Source organism: Chelonia mydas, chromosome 1 (genome assembly GCF_015237465.2).
Source record: "Chelonia mydas isolate rCheMyd1 chromosome 1, rCheMyd1.pri.v2, whole genome shotgun sequence".
In the NCBI taxonomy this organism is placed as follows: domain Eukaryota; kingdom Metazoa; phylum Chordata; order Testudines; family Cheloniidae; genus Chelonia; species Chelonia mydas.
The window spans coordinates 140,488,789-140,510,507 of NC_057849.1; the positions used below are offsets into that span (position 1 = coordinate 140,488,789).

A 21,719-nucleotide genomic window follows, 5' to 3' on the forward strand; every position below is an offset into this window, starting at 1 on the left:
CACTACAGAGGATAGTAAACAAAGACATGGACATGTTAATTTCCATACAACTGAGTAAGAAAAAAAGTTGCTAAACAGAAAATGACAAAAATGGGAACAACAATGTTTTGGAACTCTCTAGAACATTGTAAACAAGCAAGTAGAAAGTAAAAGATAGGCACTGAAAGATTTGTATAGTACATTCATAAATTTCTAAAATCTTGAAAACTATTTCAGTATTTAAGGGGTGATCTTTGTAGTTCACTAGTAGTAAGAAATATACTGTAGAAATGTCTTGGTCTACGCTACAGTCAGGTCGATGTAAGGCAGCTTACATCGACCTAATTATGTCAGTGTACACACTACAGCCATTGTAAGTGCTCTACTAGTCTGACATAACTCCACCTCCATGAGAGGCACAGGGCTTATATTGGTGGTGTTAGAGCAATGCGGTATCCCTGTAGACGCTATACTTACACTGGCTGTCATTCTTGTCAATTTCATGGTCCTGGAGCCATGAAATTGACAACAAAGCTGGGCTGTCACAGCTGCAGGGAGCCCTGGTGCTTTACAGAGGCTCCCAGCTACCCCCTCCCTGCGAGGAATGCTGGTACTGCTTGGAGGCTCTTGGCTCCCCACTGCTAGGAGCCCAGCTCCCCCTCCCCCCAGACTCTCAGCTGGGCTCCCAGCGGGGAGTTCCATGTCCTGAGTCTGAGCAGCTCCCAGCAGAGAGCCTTGCGGGAGCCCAGGTTGCAGCCTGGTGGGGAGCTGGGAGCCGGGCAATCACATGGTCCTTTAAGTCTGTGGAAGCACTCCTGGTGAGATTACACACTATTGACAAAAGGAAGGTAGCATGGATATGAAACACAGCACTATCACTGTTGTGGTTGTATGTTGACCTAACATAGGCTGACATATTTTTAGTATATATGTGCCCTTAAACTTCAAACTTGGCAGTTTCACACAATATGCTAAGTCAGGATATTTCCCAGTGCTGCTGTATTTTCTTTTGAATACAACCAAACTATTCTAAAAAGAAAAAGGAGTACTTGTGGCACCTTAGAGACTAACACGGCTGCTACTCTGAAACCAAACTATTCTAATTCACCTCCTATTAATTTGTGCTGTTTATTACATTTGGAGCAACAGGTAAACAAATAGCTACTCTGGAGGGATGTGTTCTGTAACCAGCCAATTCTGGAAAGGCTACATATGCATAGAGTTAAACACATGTTGAAATTTACATAAGAATGGACACACTGGGTCAGATCAATGGTCCATCTAGCCCAGTATCTGGTCTTCTGACAGTGGCCAATGCCAGGTGCTTCAGAGGGAATGAACAGGACAGACAATCATCAAGTGATCCATCCCCAGCTTCTGGCAAACAGAGGCTAGGTGGTGTTGCATCCCTGCCATCCCTGGCTAATAGTCATTGATGGACCCATCCTCCATAAATACATCTAGTTCTTTTTTGAACCCTGTTAAGAGTTTTGACCTCCACAACAACCTCCGGCAAAGAATTCCACAGGCTGACCGTGCGTTGTGTGAAGAAGTACTTCCTTTTGTTTTAAACCTGCTGCCTATTAATTTCATTAGGTGATCCCTAGTTCTTGTGTTGTGAAGGAGCAAATAAACACTTCCTTATTAACTTTCTCCACACCAGTCAAGATTTTATAGATCTCTGCCATATCCCCATTAGTTATCTCTTTTCCAAGATGAAAAGTCCCAGTCTTATTAATCTCTCTTCATACAGAAGCTATTCCATAGTCCTAATAATTTTTGTTGCCCATCTCAGGACCTTTTCCAATTCCCATATATCTTTTTTGAGATAGGGCAACCAGATCTGCATGGGATTTATATTATAGAGGGATTATGATTTTTTAATCTTATCTCTTCCCTAATAGTTCCTAACATTGTTAGCCTTTTTGACTGCTCCAGCATCTCGAGTGGATGTTTTCAGAGAACTATCCACAGTGACTCCAAGATCTCTTTCTTGAGTGGTGATACAAAATGATGGGATCTAAATAAGGTATGTATAGCTGGGATTATGTTTTCCGATGTGCATTACTTTGCATTTATCAACACTGAATTTCATCTGCCATTTTGTTGCCCAGCAACCCAGTTTTGTGAGATCCCTTTGTAACTCTTCATAGTTTGCTTTGGACTTAGCTATCTAGAGTAATTTTGTATCACCTGCAAATTTTGCCACCTCACTGTTTACCTCTTTCTCCTGATCATTTATGAGTATGCTGAACAGGCCTGGTCTCAACAGACTTCTGGGGGGGACAGCACTATTTACCTCTCCCTATTCTGAAAACTGACCATTTACTCTTATCCTTTGTTTCCCATCTTTTAATCAATTACTGATCCATGAGAGGATCTTTTCTCTTACGACTGTTTACTTTGCTTAAGAGCCTTTGGTGAGGGACCTTTCAAAGGCTTTCTGAAAATCTAACTACACTATATCCACTGAATCACCCTCGTCCATATGTTTGCTGACCCCCTCAAATAATTCTAGTAGATTGAAAAGGCATGACTTCTCTTTTCAAAAATCATGTTGACTCTTCCCCAACAATCCTGTTTGCCTCTGTGTCTGATAATTCTGTTCTTTACTACATTTTCAACCAATTTGCCTTGCAAACTCACTGTTTCCAAACCTGTGCTTGAGCATACATAGACGTTGTGAAGCCAGGCTCACAATAGAGGAGGGACCAGGTCTCACAGCCATGTTAATGCCTCCCTCCTGCTTGTGGCGCTACACCTGCAGCACCTGCCTCAGAGTCTATTGGCTGGCTCAATTCACTCGGCTGCAGTGAATTGCAGAATTGAGACCTCAAATAAAACAACAAATGCTACAAGTTATCAGATGCCTAACGTCAAAGGATTTTGCTTGTCACAGCTTTAGCCTGTAGAGCTCTCTGTTGACAGGCTGCACGTAATAATAAAGCGCCAAACAGCCCGTACCCAATATTTTCAAACGCGATTCACGCCCCTGTACTAAAGCGACGGGTGCCCTCGGCAACCCCCAGCGAGCACGGGCTGAACTCCCTGACGTAGCAGCCAGTTGAGGAGGGGAGCAAACGCTTTGCATGGGGACCTGGGGCGGATCTGTAACTAGGCCACGGGCCATCCCGTGCACACGGGGAGACGGCCCGCGGGTGCCCGCGCCCCGGCTGGGCTGCTCCCGCTAGTTCGCGCCAGGTCACCCGGCGGGAGCTGGCGGCAGCGGCGGCCGTGCCAAGGCGTCGCTCACCCTGCTCAGCGCGCCGGGCAGGCGAGGGCCTGAGCCCGGCCACGGGCGGCAGCGGCGGGGGTATCCCTGGCGCTGCGGCCCCGGGACGGGACTTTCTCACCTTGAACATCGCGGCGCCGCTCCCAGCCGCGTCGCTGCGCGATGATGTCAGAGCCGCACAGCGCACGCGCCGCTACGGAGGCCTAACGACAAAAACGGCTGGGAAAGGGGTGGGGATGGCGTGGTTCCCTCTCCCCCCTCGTCCCGGTCTCCGGGCAACAGTGACGCGGGGGCGGGACCTGTGAGGAGCCGGGTCGCCATGCTGAGCTGGGCCGCGCGCCGGGCAGAGTGTCCCTCGCGGCCGTGAGTAACCGCGGCGCCCCTCGCCCCGCGTGTCCGGGAGCCGCCCGGCCTCGCGCCCGCTGCCCGCAGGAGGGAGGCGTTAGCGGGGCTGTGAGATCCGGCCCCGCCATTGCGAGCCCGGGGTCACCGCCACGCCGTGCGGGCGCCCAGGCTGGGGCTTGGAGACAGCGAGTCCGCTCCGCGCTCGGCTTACGTGCTCGGGGGGGGGACGACGCGCACCCCTGTGTGCTGTCTGTCCCCACAGCTCGCTGCCCCCAAAACGGCCCTGGCGGTGTCACCCCGGATCCGCCTTTAGGGACCCCGCTGCTGTGAGCTCGGGTGACCATATTTCCCAAAGCGAAAAGGGGGCACCTCCTACTGCTCGCCTGAGCGCCCCCCCCCCGTCTGCCCCCTCCCCCCGCGCGTAGCTGGCATCGCCACTCGCCCCACCCCCGCACCCCACTTTTTTGACAAAAATGGGCAGTTGCCCTGTTTGCTGTTGCCAACTGATCAAGTCGGCAGGAGCACACTGAACAAATGCCCACTTTTGCAAAGTCGGGACGGCTGGGACAGGGCTTAAAAAAAGGGACTGTCCCGGCCAAAACAAGACATTTGGTCACCCTACTGTGAGCGCAGGGGCTGGTGCTGATCTCGTGTCTCCTGTCAGGGCGGAAGAAGAGCTCGCAGCTAAAATCCTCCAGAGAGCCTGGTGGAGTCACATCGACAGGAGGCTGTTCAGGCTGCTAACACACACCATCCGGGCCGCGGTATGCTCCTCTGGAAAAACACTGCCCGTCCTCGCTGTAAACTACCCGGGGCTTTCCTACGGGGGGGGGGAAACTTACCAGCACAACTCTACCAGTGCCTGGGATACTGCTGTGGCAGTTACACCACTCCAGCTCCCTAGGGAGACACACTTCTTGTGGCACGAGCTCAGAAAGCAGTATAAACCAAATTGGAAAAAAACCCATCAAGGAGTTACACTGGTATAACTAAAACAATGAGGAGTACTTGTGGCACCTGAGAAACTAACAAATGTATTTGGGCATAAGCTTTCGTGGGCTAAAACCAGCCCACGAAAGCTTATGCCCAAATAAATTTGTTAGTCTCTAAGGTGCCACATATACTCCTCGCATAATGACAGGTTTCAGAGCAGCAGCCGTGTTCGTCTGTATCCGCAAAAAGAAAAGGAGTACTTGTGGCACCTTAGAGACTAACAAATTTATTTGAGCATAAGCTTTTGGATGAAGTGAGCTGTAGCTCACAAAAGCTTATGCTCAAATAAATTTGTTAGTCTCTAAGGTGCCACAGGTCCTCCTTTTCTTTTTACATATACACCTCGTTGTTTCTGCTGATACCGACTAACACGGCTACCATTCTGAAACTGGTATAACTGGTGGTATAGTAATATCTTAATACTTATGTTGGTAAATTCTCGAACAGTGCATTATATAACCATAGATTATCTTCTCCAGGGTAATGCAGTTAGGGTAAAAGGCACTCCTGTGCAAATAGCCAGCACAAAGTCTATGTACCCTTTAAAACCCACTTAATCCCTCTCAAAGTCAGATTCAGGACTCACATAATTTGTCAGACCACTCTGTTTATTAGCAAAGCGCTTTGCCAGTGCACCCAGATATGTGAGCCCCCTTCTGAGGCTCAAGCTAACTTATTTATACAGCTAAGCCAAAGCCAATTTAACATAAGAGACAAAATGAAGCAGAAACTGACAAATATACATACATATCTTATTTGCATACTAACGTTTACCAATCTCCTAGCTCAGTAGGAGCTCTAAGTTAATTAGTTTGAGGACCCATTGTCTCACAGTCCTTAATGTTTCTCTTCCTGACAACTATATTTCAACAAACCCTTCAAGTAGCATTTCTTTAATGAATTATAATTTCAATATAATTCATTCTACTTTCACATCCCTCAGAAGTGTTCTAGCCCTCTTCCTAGGGATGCACAACTGTTTGCTGTAAACTTCACATAGTCTCTATTGATCTATCCAGGCATACGATGTCAATAATTTTTATAAAGTTTTTAGAGTATACATGTGCTGTCCATAAAAGGGCCTACAGTACGTAAGAAATTGCTGTTTTTTAAGGCTTCCAGTTTCCCAAATAAGGATCTAACTGATCTTATATCCAGGTTTTTCTCAAAGAGAAACCAGCCTGAAGTATCACTGTGCCACTGTCCAATTTGAAGCACCAAAGACAAAATGAAAAGGAGTACTTGTGGCACCTTACAGACTAACAAATTTATTTGAGCATAAGCTTTCGTGAGCTACAGCTCACTTCATCGAATGCATTCAGTGGAAAATACCTGGATGAAGTGAGCTGTAGCTCACGAAAGCTTATGCTCAAATAAATTGGTTAGTCTCTAAGGTGCCACAAGTACTCCTTTTCTTTTTGCAAATACAGACTAACATGGCTGCTACTCTGAAATACAAAATGGTGATTGCCACAGTCTCTTCTCCTTGCTCATAATTCATGGCTCCATTTTATCACATGAACACATCAGATGAATACTTACATATGCTCAGGAAGATTCCCCCTACTCTGCCAAAGGTGGAATAGGCTCCTGACTGATCCATCCCTTCTGAAGAGGAAAGTAGTGTTTCCTGGAGAAACAGTACCCAGGTCCAAATTAACCAGTAGGCCCAAAACATTTGGCCTTAGGACCCTGAATTCCAGTGGAGCCCTACGCTAGAGTGATGAAACCCCTCAGCTGTAGCTTTTGGAGTTAGGGTAGTATCACTCTTCTGAATCTGCTATGCAGGCAAGCAGACAGGCTCGCTCCTATCTTCTTGGACAGTTCTCCACATTCTTTGCTCTCACTGTCTGTATGTCTTACACTGAGCAGAGCAAATATTTGAGTGGATTCAGAAAAGCTGTTTTTTTCATCCTGCAATAATGTCACTCCATTGAATGGAATAAAAGGCAAGAGACATGGGGAGGTTGTTAAAGGGCTTATTCCTTCACCCGCTCACTTCCCTGGTCCTTCTCGCATGAACAGAGAGCAACAATACCCGAAGTCCAAAGGTGCAAACAATTCGATGTTTATTGGGGTGAACTTCTAGCAAGCAATGATTCCAATATCCTTTCTCAGTGTCCCCCTTCCCAGCTCTGATACCACAGAGCCTTGCCTGTGTCCCTATTCCCATTCCCTGTTCCCACTCCCCACCCCTTAGCAAACATGATTCCAATTCCCCCAACCCCATTCACTGTTCCCATTCCCCCCTTACTTCCTGATTGACTGCAGACTATACAGTAAAACTTGAGTTCTGCTTAGCCATACCTTAACCAATCATTTTACTGAAATTTAACTAACCAATCCTAACATATTGTAACACGATTATCTAACCAATTATATCCCACTACCTTAATTGGTTTACTCCCAACAAAATTAATTATACAGCAGACAGAAACAATCACAGAACCAGACAGAGATTATACAGACAAACAATAGGGAAGTGAGTAGCAGCAGTGTTAGTCTGTATCCGCAAAAAGAAAAGGAGTACTTGTGGCACCTTAGAGACTAACAAATTTATTTGAGCATAAGCTTTCGTGAGCTACAGCTCACTTCATTGGATGCATGCAGTGGAAAATACAGTGGGGAGATTTTATATACACAGAGAACATGAAACAATGGGTGTTACCATACACACTGTAAGGAGAGTGATCAGGTAAGGTGAGCTATTACCAGCAGGAGAGAAAAAAACCCTTTTGTAGTGATAATCAAGGTGGGCCGTTTCCACAAAGTAAAACTATTTCTCCATGTTTATTCCCCCCCGCCTCCCACTGTTCCTCACATGTTCTTGTCAACTGCTGGAAATGGCCCACTGCATGCATCCAATGAAGTGAGCTGTAGCTCACAAAAGCTTATGTTCAAATAAATGTGTTAGTCTCTAAGGTGCCACAAGTACTCCTTTTCTTTTTATAGGGAAATGGGGACTACAGTGATAGAACAACAAAGAAATGAGGATTTCACACCCCAGCTATTGATAAGTGAGTTCTTGCCAGACAGGATGCTATCAAACAAAGTTTTCTTTAAATCTTCTAGGCTCTTTCCTTTTTCTGGAGGTGACAGATTGGATCACCTTTTTAACTGCCAGAACTACCTTATTTCAGTGTGACTGGTGAGGATGTGACCGTTCCCTTCCCAGCTTATGGCTGCCTCTGCTGCTTAGCCAAAGGCCTTAGCCTAAGAACAGGGCCTCAGACTGTCACAGTAAGAGAAGGCCCTATACAGGCAGACAGTGATTGTGATTCTTTCTTTTATACCTCTATAACTAACTAAATTATAAGAATACACCTAAATTCTTAAAGTATAGGCCTTTGCAACAGGCCTGAATATCTATATCTTAACAGAGGTGTTCAGAGAATTGGGTGGAGGGAGAGATTGATGATAGTTTAAGAGAAGAGGAAAGACAGATGAAGAAGGAAAAAAGATGAGCACCTCGACAGTTTTGGGATTTTTTTAGTAAAAGGGACGAGCTAAAATTGTATGTGAGATGTATTTCCTAATATTTGTTTCAGAGTAACAGCCGTGTTAGTCTGTATTCACAAAAAGAAAAGGAGTACTTGTGGCACCTTAGAGACTAACCAATTTATTTGAGCATGAGCTTTTGTGAGCTACAGCTCACTTCATCGGATGCATACTGTGGAAGCTGCAGAAGACATTATATACACACAGAGACCATGAAACAATACCTCCTCCCACCCCACTCTCCTGCTGGTAATAGCTTATCTAAAGTGATCATCAAGTTGGGCCATTTCCAGCACAAATCCAGGTTTTCTCACCCTCCGCCCCCCCCCACACAAACTCACTCTCCTGCTGGTAATAGCCCATCCAAAGTGACCACTCTCTTCACAATGTGTAAGATAATCAAGGTGGGCCATTTCCTGCACAAATCCAGGTTCTCTCACCCCCTCACTCCCCTCCAAAAACCACACACACAAACTCACTCTCCTGCTGGTAATAGCCTATCCAAAGTGACCACTCTCCTTACAACGTGCATGAAAATCAAGGTGGGCCATTTCCAGCACAAATCCAGGTTTTCTCACCCCCCCACTCCCATACACACACAAACTCACTCTCCTGCTGGTAATAGCTCATCCAAAGTAACCACACTCCCTATAATGTGCATGATAATCAAGATGGGCCATTTCCAGCACAAATCCAGGTTTTCTCACCCCCACCCCCAAACACACACAGAAACTCACTCTCCTGCTGGCAATAGCTCATCCAAACTGACCAGCAGGAGAGTGAGTTTGTGGGGGGGGCGGAGGGTGAGAAAACCTGGATTTGTGCTGGAAATGGCCCAACTTGATGATCACTTTAGATAAGCTATTACCAGCAGGAGAGTGGGGTGGGAGGAGGTATTGTTTCATGGTCTCTGTGTGTATATAATGTCTTCTACAGCTTCCACAGTATGCATCCGATGAAGTGAGCTGTAGCTCACGAAAGCTCATGCTCAAATAATTTAGTTAGTCTCTAAGGTGCCGCAAGTACTCCTAATATTTGTTGTCCTTATTGAAAACTACTTTGGATTTTTTGTAGTGCAAAGCTGAGAAAATAAAACTTATAACATTGGAAAGGGAGGGCAAAAAGATAAGAACTTCAGCAGAGAAAAGGATAACATTGGGTCAAAGAATAAAATGAGTCATAAAAAAGAAACAATAATAAATATTGCAATTCTATAGTAACTGCCATCTAAGAATTTCAAAGCACTTTAAAAATACTAATTAACACTCTACTCCCATGTGAAACTGGTGTGGGATGTGTTATTATAGGAACCAAAACTGCTCAATTTTATTGAATAATGCCTGCATCTATTTCAGGAGCATTGCATTACATATGAGATTGTGAGGAGAGTGAGTCCTTTAGAAGCTGAACTTATAAAAGATCCTAGTATGCAGTGTAAAGTCAGATTCAGGTAAAGTAGTCAGATTTATTTATTCAACTCAGCATATATGATGATTTTTTCTAAAGTTAACCAAAAGTGCCATCAATTGTTTTTATTATAGTGTCACACTAGCAATGTTAGAGTTGACAGGGCAAGTTGTCTAAGTACAGTAATACTCAAACAAATGCCTTTTGGGCTAATATTTCTCATGTATTTTTACCTCACAAGTGAGTATTTTTGGAAAGTTTGATAAAGTTTTAATTGTTCATCTTAAAGTCACAGAAGCGCAGAGTGGGGGAAATGAATGTTTTTTGTTTGCTTTGCTTTTTTGGGATGGGGGTGTTATTTTTGCAATACAGTAGAACCTTAGAGTTACAAACACCTTGGGAATGGAGGTAGTTCGTAACTCTAAACAAAACATTATGGTTGTTCTTTCAAAAGTTTACAAGTGAACATTGACTTAATACAGCTTTGAAAATTGACTATGCAGAAGAAAAATGCTGTTTTTAATCATCTTAATTTAAATGAAACAAGCACAGAAACAGTTTCCTTACCTAATCAAGTCTTTTTTTAAACTTTCCCTTTATTTTTTTAGTAGTTTATGTTTAACACAGTACTGTACTGTATTTTCTTTTTTTTTCTTCTTTTTTTTTTTTTTTGCTGTCTGATTGTGTACTTCCAGTTCCAAATTAGGTGTATGGTTGATTGGTCAGTTCGTAACTTTGATATTCATAACTCTGAGGTTCTACCGGAAGTGATTGTTTTTCTTGTTTTTGAAAAACTGGATTTTTTTGATATGTGGTGATTAACTTTTCATATTGAAAGCCAGACAGGTAAGTAGTCCTATGTATAGTAGAAATATGTCAGATACCTTTATTGCACACCATAAGCTATGATTTCTTTTTAAAAATGCAAACTTACTATGGACTTGGATCTCATCTAGAATTAGTGCTTAATACATGCCTGAGGAAATGTAATTTAGAAATAAAATGATCTATTCTGCATGCACATATCATTATTTTTGCTATTTTTCTTTTGTACAACACACCAACATGCAGCACTCCAGATAGAAATATATGATATTTTTAGACATGCAAATAAACACTCTGGGCATAAGTTGTGACCTGTGTGGAAATTGACATTAAAGAGGAAGCTGGTGGTATTTGCAGTTTCCACTACTGCCTCCATAGCTTCAGGCAGAGGAGAGCAGCTTTAAATTGCAGTCAGGCTTTCACAGAGAGCCTTTCCCAAGTGAAGCCTGACCGGGGATGAGCTGACTCAGCATATTCACTAGCTGCATTGTTCATGTCCCTTCTCTGGCTAGTCTGCACTAACCAAGTACAGGTGCCTCAACAAAGGGGTATGATGGATACCTTGCATTTCTGCAACTCCCATGCCCTCTGGACAGATTTACTGCCTTCAGTTGCTCTGCATACAAAATCTCAATCTCCTAATGTTTATTCATTGTGTGATCAATCTAACAAATGCATTTGATTTGAGTTTGTCCTTTAAAAAATTAATTAAATGCAAATAGCCATTAATATCCAGACTTGTTTCTACATTTAAATAAGATGGTTTAAATGAATTCTAGTGTTTAGCAATTTTTAAACTGTGTCAGCATTTCAATTATATTATTCCATTTTGGCAGGAATTAAGATTCCAATCCTGCAATTTACAACAAGTAGGTGGTCTGACTAAGGTTGTCAGGCATCCAGTTTTTGACCAGAATGCGCAGTTGAAAAGGGATCCTGGCGGCTCCGGTCAGCACAGCTGACAGGGTTGCTAAAAGTCTAGTTGGCTGCAGGCCAGCAGTGGGGCAGGCAGACTCTGTGCCCAGCTCCACACGGCTCCTGGGAAGCGGCTGGCATGTCCCTCCAGCTCCTAGGCAGAGGGGTGGTCCGGGGGCTTTGTGTGCTGCCCCCACCCACAGGCACTGGCCCAAGCACTGGCTCCACAGCTCCCATTGGAGCTGCCGCTTCCTGGGAGCACCTGAGGTCAGCACCACGCGGAGCCCGCACCCCGAACTCCCTCCCGTGCCCTAATCCCCGTCCTAGCCCTGAGCCCCCTCCTGCACTCTGAACCCCTCAGCCCCAGCCCAGAGCCCCTCCTGCCCCCAAACTCCTGGCCCCACTCCAGAGCCCGCACCCCCAGCCGGAGCCCTCACCCCCTCCTGCAGCCCAACCTTCTGCCCTAGCCCGGAGCCCCCTCCCACACTCTGAACCCCTTGGCTCCAGCCCAGAGCCCCCTCCTGCACCCCAAACCCCTCATTCCTGACCCCACCCCAGAGCCCAAACGCCCAGCTGGAGCCCTCAACCCTCCCTGCACCCCAGCCTCTGCTCCAGCAGGGTGAAAATGAGCAAGTGAGTAAGAGTGGGGGAGAGTGAGTGACCGAGGGAGGGGGATGGAGTGAGTGAGGGGCGAGGTCTCAGGGAAGGGGCAGGGCAAGGGTGTTCTGTTTTCTGCAATTAGAAAGTTGGCAACTGAGACCTGACGATGTGTTGTAAAATGCTGGTTTGAGGCTTTGCTTTGTAATTCTATAATAAAATTCCTTCCAAGCTTCCCTCCCAAGGGTCTCCAAGCTTTGGGCCCAAATCTTGTTCCATTCAAGTCAAGGAGAGTTTATCAAGGTTCTGAACACCCTGCAGCTTCCACTGGGGTCACTGAGGTACATAAATGTGGATTTAGGAAGCTAACTTTAGTCCTTTTTTAAGAACAAAAATAAGAACAAAAAACCCTGGACTTTGGCCTTTGACATAGCAACCATTTAGCACAATTGGACAAATTCTGGTTATTTTGATAAGTTGTCCCTGTTACTAGTTTGGAAGGGATTCCAGGGATGATTTTTTTTTAACATATGAGTCTGTTTTAAATGTATATAAAGAACTGAACGCAGCTAAAGCACACTTTACAAAAACACACTGGGGTCATGCTGTCTTCATAAAATAGATATGTGACCATGCATGTTCATGCATTAGATTGTTTCATGAATTTGGGCAGCTGCAGAATGCAGATACAAAAAGAGAGTTAAGATACCATGATTTGGTATTTCCATACTGTCTAAAACAGAGGTGGGCAAACTACGTCCTGCCCGGCCCTTGAGCTCCTGGCCGGGGTGGCTAGTCCCTGCCCCCTCCGCTGCTGTTCCCCCTCCCCTGTTGGTACGCCGCCATGCAGGCAGCATGGCTTGCACCCGCCCACCTCCCAGGCTTTCCAATAAGCCTGTCCTGCTTCTCTGAGCAGCATGGTAAGGGGGTGGGGGGAGGGAGGGTTGGATAAGGGGCAGGAGCTCCCGGGGGGGCAGACACGGGCGGTTGGATGGGGCAGAGGTTTGGGGGGGAGCAGTCAGGAGACAGGGAGCAGGGGGGGTTGGATAGGGGTTGGAGGGTCTGGGGGTCCCGGGGGGGGGGGCAGAGAGCAGGGGGGAGTTGGATGGGGGTGGGGTCCTGGGGCGGCAGTTAGGGACGGGGATCCCGGGAGGGGGCAGTGAGGGGACAAGGAGTGTGGGGGCTTGGATGGGTCAGGTGGGCCTGTCAGGGGCGGGGGTGTGGATAGGGGTCGGGGCAGTCAGGGGACAGGGAGCGGGTGGGTTGGATAGGGAGTGGGGTCCCGGGGGGGGGGGGGGGCGGTTAGGGGTGGGGGGTCCCGGGAAGGGGCGGTCAGGGGACAAGGAGCGGGGGGCGGGGGGGTGTTGGATGGGTCGGGGGTTCTGAGGGGGGCAGTCAGGGGGCGGGAAGTGGGATAGGCCCTCCATACCGTTTCGCAACCCCGATGTGGCCCTCGGGCCAAAAAGTTTGCCCACCCCTCGTCTAAAGTGTAGGGTTGTGTTTTTTTTTTGTTTTTTTTTAAATGTTTACCACAACTTCACATTTCCTAGCTTTTCAATTTTTTCCCCTAAAGCCTTAACTGTCAAGTTTTCCCCCTCCTCTTAAATTATATATTTATTTCCAACCTACAGCCTAACAATATTTTTTGTGTTTGTGTATATTAATATAAATGAATTCAGGTCTGGGTTTCCCCAGCATAACCTAGGATGCTGGAGCCCGAGTCAACCTGGAGGGAGGGACAGTGGTGCAGGTCACCGCAGCACCTGTGTACCGGCAACCATGTTTATATTATTTGGGTTTGTTATCCTTAGAGTTTTTAGAGGATTATTGGAGATCTTGAGTACCAGTGTTTTTTAACTAAGAGTTTATCCCTTCCAGTTTAAACAATAAGGAATCTGCTCTTTATAGTGCCAGATAGTTAACTTTGTTTTTTGTTTCTTTAGGTTTGCTGGTCATGAGTTTCCACCTTTCATTGTGTTCAAGATTTTTCGCCATACTGGAGGCCAAGGCAGCAAGTACATAAGTGGAAAAAGAACAATAAGTCCAGCAAGTGAGGTGACTTACTTTATGTGATCGTTTTCTCTTCACTCCATCTATACCTTGGCTCTGAATTTTATTTTGTAAAATCCTATAACATCTTTATCCTCAGTTACACATATCTCCAATTCTAACAAGCAGACACTTCATTCCTTAAACAACATTACTTTTGTTAGCAAAGAAACAATGATTCTTTCAGTATAGTATATAAAAACTCTTTGTATATCTATGCCCATATTCTCTATTTGGATTAATTTATTTCTAGGAAATGTAGTCACTACAGGCACTGTTCTGTATAGCTGTCTTTTACAATTCTTTTGTCATTCAGTTCTGCCTTTATTTAATAGACATTAAAACTATATTTTTAGGCCCCTGAAATTAGTTAAGTCAAAAGATTTGTTTTTATAAATTTGCTGAACAGGATTCTGTTAACCTTGTTCTTTTGACAGGTTATCCTTGCAGTGATGATGTACTTAAAAAAAAAATCACAACTTCTGATGCATTGAACAATAAGTTGTATTCTATATAGATTTCTATACTATGCTCATCTCTGTAGTACGTAAGTGCCTATAAAGATAAGATGTGCACACTTCGATTATAAGCTCTATAGGGTATGTTCTGCATTTTTGTTCTGCATTTGAAAATTGCTTAGCACAGTGGGCTCCTGGTCTACGACGGTGCTACAGTAATACAAATAATAATAATAATACAGTGTTTTTCTTCTTCAAGCAGTCAAGCAAGTCCACACTCTAGTGTATGTTATTCCTGTAATACAAGAAGCAAAAATTATTTTGGACCAAAACAAGAAGAATCCTGTAGCAATTGTGTGGTGCAGTTAGGGTGACCAGATCGCAAGAGTGAAATATCAGGACACATTGGGCGAGCGGTTGGGAGGAGAACGACACAGGTGCACAGCCCCAACCGGAGCCATGAGAGGGGACACGTGGGGGTGGGCCCATGCTGCACCACACAGCTCCCCTGCCCAGCACCCTCTGATCCACTATGCCCAGAGCCCCCCCCACAACCCTTCCACCACAAATGCACAGTGCTGTGCACACACACCCCTGCCCAGCGCCCCCCTGCCCAGAGCCCCACCACAGCTGCCCAGCACCCCACACAGAACCCCCCACTCGCTTGTTTCCCAAAACACACAGATTTCCCCTCCATTCCTTCCTCCCTCCCAGTGCCCTTCCCCACAGCCCCACCACCACAACTATACGATGCCCCACACAGACCCCCACTGCCCAATGCCCTGACACACACAGATCTCTCCCACTGCCCAGCACCCCCCAACAAGCCCCCACTTCCTAACATCCCAAAACACTCAAACCTCCCCCACTGCCCAGCACCCTCCACACACATTCCCAGACACTCACCATCATGCCCTGCCCCCTTCCCTGGCCACACTCACCAGCCCTGCTGGGAGGTCTCTGGCTCCTAGGGTGAGAGCGGCAAGGGGAGTCTCCAGACTCTCCACGTGCTGCGCCCGCCACAAGCACAAGTTCCGTGGCTCCCACTGGCTGGAAAAAACGCCAGTGGGAGCTGCCGGAGCTGTGGAGGGCTCTGTGCCCTTTCTGGCGCCTGCAAGCCCCGCCCCTGCAGCACACGGGTGCCGGGAGCTACCCCAGGAAGCGGTGAGCGGCGGTGCCGTGGCTGTGGTCCGGACGGTCCTGATATTGGGACAAAGTGCGTCCTGACGGATGTAAGGTCAGGACGCGGGACAAATCTTCTAAAATCGGGACTGTCCCGATAATATCGGGACGTCTGGTCACCCAAGGTGCAGTTTGGGTTTCAGGTTGGATTTCTGAAGACACATACTAGCATTTTCTTTCTTTAAAACTGCCTATTCTTTATTGACTGTATTGTCTTGAATAAAGGAGGTTTTAAATCCCTACCAGGTACATCAAACATTTTTGACTTAGTGTATTAGAGCCTTTGATTGTAGGAGAATCATAATTTGAAGAATGCTTCAATAATCTTCACCTGTTCTCTCACCACTTTCTTCTGTTTGCTTGGAAAGTCAACAAGGCAGCTAGTAGAAGAATGTAGACAATGAGAATGGTACAGATTTGCCATGTATCTGCCAACTCTTTGGAAAGTATGTAGTGCATGACAAATCCTTGAGGAAGATTTGACAAGTCTGCTGCAGCTGGTTGAACTGTATAACAGAATGGTAAATAGAATTCCATGTTAATAAATGTGAACTAGTGCACACTGGAGGAAACAATTTAAACAGGGATTTCTGACCTTTCACATAAATACCCTTATCACTGTATTATGGGAAATTCTTATGTGGGTCTGTCTCAATCTCTCTTATTAAAGCCGTTCCACTTGGTATTAAGTATGCATTGGGCCAGAAAGATAGAGTGAGGATAACTCTATAGTCCAGTGGTTAGGGCAGTCATCTGAGAGGTGGGAACCTCTTCTCATCCGGCAGAGAGGGAGCTGAACTGGGGTCTCCCACATCCCAGGTGAGTACCCTAACCACTGGCTATAACTCATGATTATAAGGGAGGCTGCTGCCTCCTCTCTCTCCCCTCCCAAGAGTTTTGTGTGGAATTAGGCATGCTCTGAACACACCTACTAGATCAGACCCTACAAGCAAAAGGTGGGAGGATGTCTGTTTTCATCTGGTTTGAGGCTCATGCTGGGGCTTAGAGATAGGTACTGGACATCTGCCTGAGACAGCAGTGCAAATGCCCAGAGGCAGAAACGTAGGTATATGGGAACTCTTGCAGTGAAAATTTAGGTGCCGAGTGAGTTTAGGCACCTATGTGGTTAGGCGGCAGTAGAGCAGAGGTTTTGTGGATCTGGGACTTGGGTACTTCAGTCCCTTTGTAGATCTGGGATTGTCTAATTTGTGAACATCAACTGCCAGAATCTTGGATCACCATTGGCCTCAGAGCAGGCTGCTCACCTAGCTGTCCAGTTAGAAGAAACACACTGCCAAGGTCGATACCAAACTAGAGGAAAGGGTTTAAGGACACAAAATGACCACACTGGTGTTTCAAAAATGATGGAGTAAAGAAGAGTCCCATAAACTGCCTAAATTGGTCTGTAGGCACCACCCTAAAAATCCAAATAGTGAAATACTGCAGAAATTAACACTCAGATGCAGTAGTATATTTTACAGAAGTTCTGTCATTCCATCAGTGCTACTTGATATAGTTTACTGCATCATGACATTACACCTCATTTGATGTGTTATGTCTTAGCATAATATTTATAGCACAGCATAAGTCAGAAATGCAAGTGGTCAGTACCTACTGATCTTCCAGCCTATTCAGTTTAGCTTATATTTAACAGGAGTGAGAACATCTTTATATTTTAAGCAAAGAGGCCCATGTTTTAGGTTTATTCCACCCAAGTAAGGAAACAGTTGCTTTGTCATTATAGTGTGATTGACTAATTCAGTAACTCATGAATGAATATAATTTCCTTTTTGTGAAATGAAGGAGGGTGGCAGCTTTGCAAGAAAGATTTTTTTCTGGTGTTTGCATGTAGCTTTCATTTGTAATTTTTAAAAAATTATTCTTAATTCCATCACCTTTGGTGCCTGCTGTGGAAGCAGTTCCTCAGCACTCTTAAAACAGAAAAACTGGGTATAACCAATGCAATTATTTTTATATATAATAACTTTACCTTTCTTATAACATCTTTAGTACCAAGAGATCCTAGTAATTATAGATATACAGCATTGAAATACAGACATTTCTGTGAGAGAGGGATGTTAAAGTTCTAGTGTCTACTCCAAACTACTATTATGTTAAAGCTGTTTGAAAAAGTTTGCAACATTTAGAAGAATCCATTTTTTTATATTGGCGAAGTGGGTTTTTTTTTATATTCAAAGGGGCAGATCCTCAGCTGATCTGTCACAGCTCCATTGGCTTCAATAGCGCTGTGACAAGTTATACAAGTTGAGGATGTGGAGCAAAACCTTCTGAATCAGTGCTAAACGGAGTCTCAAACTTAAACAAACACCACCCTTAGGCAAAAATCAGACTTGACAAATTTCAGCCACATAGATGAAGGTTTTAAAAAGCTATAAAGTTACTTTGTGCATCTGGGGGAAGCTGCTAAGTCACTAAGCATTATTTTCAAAGTTGTAACTGAATTGTTTCACCATTATGCTGACCACTATTTTTTCATTGTTTATTTGTATTCCTCTGTCTGTCTGTATCCATTTGTTGTCTCTTGTCTTATACTTAAATTGTAAGCCGGCTGGGGCAGGGACTATCTTTTCTATTTGTACAGCACCTAGCACAATGGCATTCTTGGTCCATGACTAGAGCTTCTAGGTGCTACAATTGTACAAATCATAGTATTAATAATGCAGAGTTAGTGGACAATCCATCTCCAATCTCTGTGAGTTTTCTGTGTACTAATTAGCATGCCTTGTTTATTTTAATTTTTTGTTGAGCACTGGGATTTCGGGAACATTAAGACTTTTCCCTGAGTTGAAATATGAGCACTCTAGGAATTTTGTGTGCGTGTTTTTGGTTTTTTAGCTACAGTGTATTTCCTGTTTTTTATAGGCAGCAGTTGATGCTTGCAGGTTGATGGGACATCGGAAATATTATGATCAAATGATACAGGATGAACTTCAATACCAAAACCACAAAATAATAGATGAAACAGACGTTGCTACAGTGAAAGATTACATGCAAGTAAGAAATGTTTTCAAATATTTTCTTACAGGCTTTGGTAATGAAAAAAATACTTCTTTTGGGGAAAAAATATTATGACGTGATCTAAAATGTAGATAGTGACTATGACTGCAAGACTAAAATTTAAAGACCTAATTCTCAACAGCTTACACCTTGTGCAGCTATTTACATCAGCTCAAAATGAGCGTAAAGGGTACATCAAGCACTTCTGTGTGAGTGCAGAAATCTGATTTGGTAGCGTTTTACATCCACCTTGAACAGATGTAAATGACTCTACAAATTACAAGGCACTGGAAAATGAAGCCCTATGATTGTGAAGCTCCAGAGAAGTTATTGAAGTTGTATGGATTAGGTCCTATAATGTATGCAGTCAGGGTTACACAAGGATGGTAGAAATCTTTAAAAGATCACTCTGATAACTGTGATACTCTTTAAATGGAATAAGTGAGAAGAGAATCAGTACCATTCTGTTTTTTTTAGACCAGTGTTAGTATATTGATTTTGATGAAATTACGGCTGATTTATAGTACTATAAGTGAGAGAAGAATCATCACCAAGAAGTGCTGATGCTTGAGTAGTGCAATGAAACCTTTTCTGGTTAGTTCCTATTTTTAAAAAATTTAGGGCCAAATCCTGGATGACTGGCTATGCCACCCAGATCTAGGAAGGATGGTGGCATGTAAACATTGCTATGAACAATACTCTAATTTCAAATAATTATTTGTTACGATTGAGCAGCGAAGGAACTCAGACTATTAATGTACATATGCATATTTTTGTGATCACTTTAAATTTACTGATTATATTATAATTTTATGTATATTTATGTAATGGAGGTAGATATAGATATCCAGAGAACAGATGTCATTGTATTATAGGAATTTTAAGGCAGAATAGGTCATTACAGGGGTTCCAGCCATTTGATTTACTCTGAATAAGGTTTTCTTTAATGTGCAAGTTCATCATTAAAATGATTAATGAGGATGAGAAAATAAGAATAGCGGAGACTTGGGACCCCAATAAAATGAATTAGGTTTTCATGCAAGTATTTATTTTATAAATTACTATTATTATTTTGTGGCCTTATAGTACATCAGTAACCTGGATGAGACCCCAGCATACTTTGGTGGCAGGGATAACTGCTGGAGAAAATTGTCTCTGGAAAACTTTCCCAGGACAATGATAATGTATGACATAATGGATTATGCACAGTCTGGGACACTGTCAAACCGACTTAAGGAGAAACTGACATTTCTGCTCCTGAGGCCACAGAATGAAGAGATACGGCATGATCAACTCATGACTGTTTCTCGAGTCAGGTAAAAAAATACCCAACAACTTATCCACAATAACAAGCTTAATTTTTATTTTGAATTTCTATACTTTATACTTTATTTTAAGGCTCTCAAAATACATATTAATTAATGACAGGTTTCAGAGTAGCAGCCGTGTTAGTCTGTATCCGCAAAAAGAACAGGAGTACTTGTGGCACCTTAGAGGCTAACAAATGTATTAGCGCATAAGCTTCCGTGGGCTACAGCCCACTTCATCATATGCATAGAATGGAACATATAGTAAGAAGAAATGTATATACATACAGATAAGTTGGAAGTTGCCATACAAACTGTGAGAGGCTAATTAGTTAAGATGAGCTATTATCAGCAGGAGAAAAAAACTTTTGTAGTGATAATCAAGATGGCCCATATAGACAGTTGACAAGAAGGTGTGAGGATACTTAACTTTAGGGAAATAGATTCAATATGTGTAATGACCCAGACACTCCCAGTTTCTATTCAAACCCAAGTAAATGGTATCCAGTTTGCAAATTAATTCCAATTCAGCAGTCTCTCGTTGTAGTCTGTTTTTGAAGTTTTTTTGTTGAAGAATTGCCACTTTTAGGTCTGTAATCGAGTGACCAAAGAGATTGAAGTGTTCTCTGACTAGTTTTTGAATGTAATAATTCTTGACATCTGATTTGTGTCCATTTATTCTTTTGCGTAGAGACTGTCCAGTTTGGCCAATGTACATGGCAGAGGGGCATTGCTGGCACATGATGGCATACATCACATTGGTAGATGTGCAGGTGAATGAGCCCCTGATGGCGTGGCTAATGTGATTAGGTCCTGTGATGGTGTCACTTGAATAAATATGTGGACAGAGTTGGCATCGGGCTTTGTTGCAAGGATAGGTTCCTGGGTTAGTGTTTTTGTTGTGTGGTGTGTGGTTGCTGGAGAGTATTTGCTTAATGTTCACAAAACACCAATGACCATTTTACAGATGGGTAAACTGGCACAGAGGAGTTTAGTGACTTGCCAAAGTTCATACGTTAAGTCAGTACGGAGTCAAGGATAGAACCCAGGAGATACTCCTAGTGCTTTTTATTATCTACTAAATAATATTGTTTTAGAGATTGTCCAATAAGTCAACATTTTAATCTTTAGTAGAAAAAGATCTGCATGATCATTTACTGGCAATATAACAACAAATATGTGCCACAAATCTCAACATATAGTGGAGAAAATTGGATTTTCTTTTTTATTCCTATTTAAACTGCTGTTACCATTTTGTAACTTCTACCATTAAACATCAATGTGTTTCTCACTAACACATACTGGGAAATAATTAGTGTCAATACGCAGGGGCTGCCATGTCTTAATATACTCTTTTAAATCACATATCTACGTGATTTTAAAAGAGGCCTTACCCCAAATCTTTTCTCTAAGTATGTTCACTGAAATGGAAAACACAACACTGAGTCATGTCATTCTTGTGTTGATTGTCAGCACATCTTTTTTTAAACTTCCTTTTCTGGTCTTTTTAAAGTTAACTGATGTTTTGAGCTTTTTTCATTTTAATTAAAGGAATACTGTCAAAATTGGCAGGCCTCTGCCTGTCCCCTAGAAAAGTTATGTTGTCAGCTATATTACTGTATTGACAGCCATAAAGTATGAAGTCATCTGTTCAACCAGTAGTTCACAGCATAGGTGTAGGCAGTGATCATGCAAACTTCCCTGTGATTCCCCACCAATATACCTCAAGTATTTCAAAGGGACCATGTCTACTCAGTGAAATGGTAGTTGTATTTCTATTCCCATTCAGTTATCATTTCTATTATTTATGTTGTGGCAGCACCCAGTATGCTTAGCTGCTTCCCTCAACACAGATGATGACAGTCTCTGCACTGCAGAGTTTATAATCTAAAATTATAAAGGCAGATGAAGGGT

General features: G+C 43.7%; 2 protein-coding genes across 6 annotated transcripts in view; one reads left to right on the forward strand and one right to left on the reverse strand.

Moving 5' to 3' along the window:
• The window catches only part of APOO (apolipoprotein O), a 95,428-nt gene extending 91,962 nt beyond the window's left edge, over nt 1-3,466 (reverse strand). For 3 of the 4 annotated variants that reach the window (XM_043537988.1, XM_007070470.4, XM_043537990.1), the window contains exon 1: nt 3,333-3,466. In XM_043537988.1, the coding sequence (XP_043393923.1) occupies nt 3,333-3,341 (9 nt within the window). In that variant the 5' untranslated portion in view covers nt 3,342-3,466. Of the gene's footprint in view, nt 1-3,232; nt 3,258-3,332 lie in introns of those variants that run through there. The other variant, XM_037901784.2, reaches the window with a different exon arrangement.
• The window catches only part of C1HXorf58 (chromosome 1 CXorf58 homolog), a 30,393-nt gene continuing 12,120 nt past the window's right edge, over nt 3,447-21,719 (forward strand). Inside the window, exons 1-6 of one of the 2 annotated variants that reach the window (XM_037901847.2) lie at nt 3,447-3,574; nt 4,221-4,320; nt 9,403-9,497; nt 13,735-13,846; nt 18,364-18,495; nt 19,585-19,814. In XM_037901847.2, coding sequence (XP_037757775.1) covers nt 3,531-3,574; nt 4,221-4,320; nt 9,403-9,497; nt 13,735-13,846; nt 18,364-18,495; nt 19,585-19,814 — 713 coding nt within the window. In that variant the 5' untranslated portion in view covers nt 3,447-3,530. The remainder of the gene's footprint in view (nt 3,575-4,220; nt 4,321-9,402; nt 9,498-13,734; nt 13,847-18,363; nt 18,496-19,584; nt 19,815-21,719) is intronic. The other variant, XM_037901839.2, reaches the window with a different exon arrangement.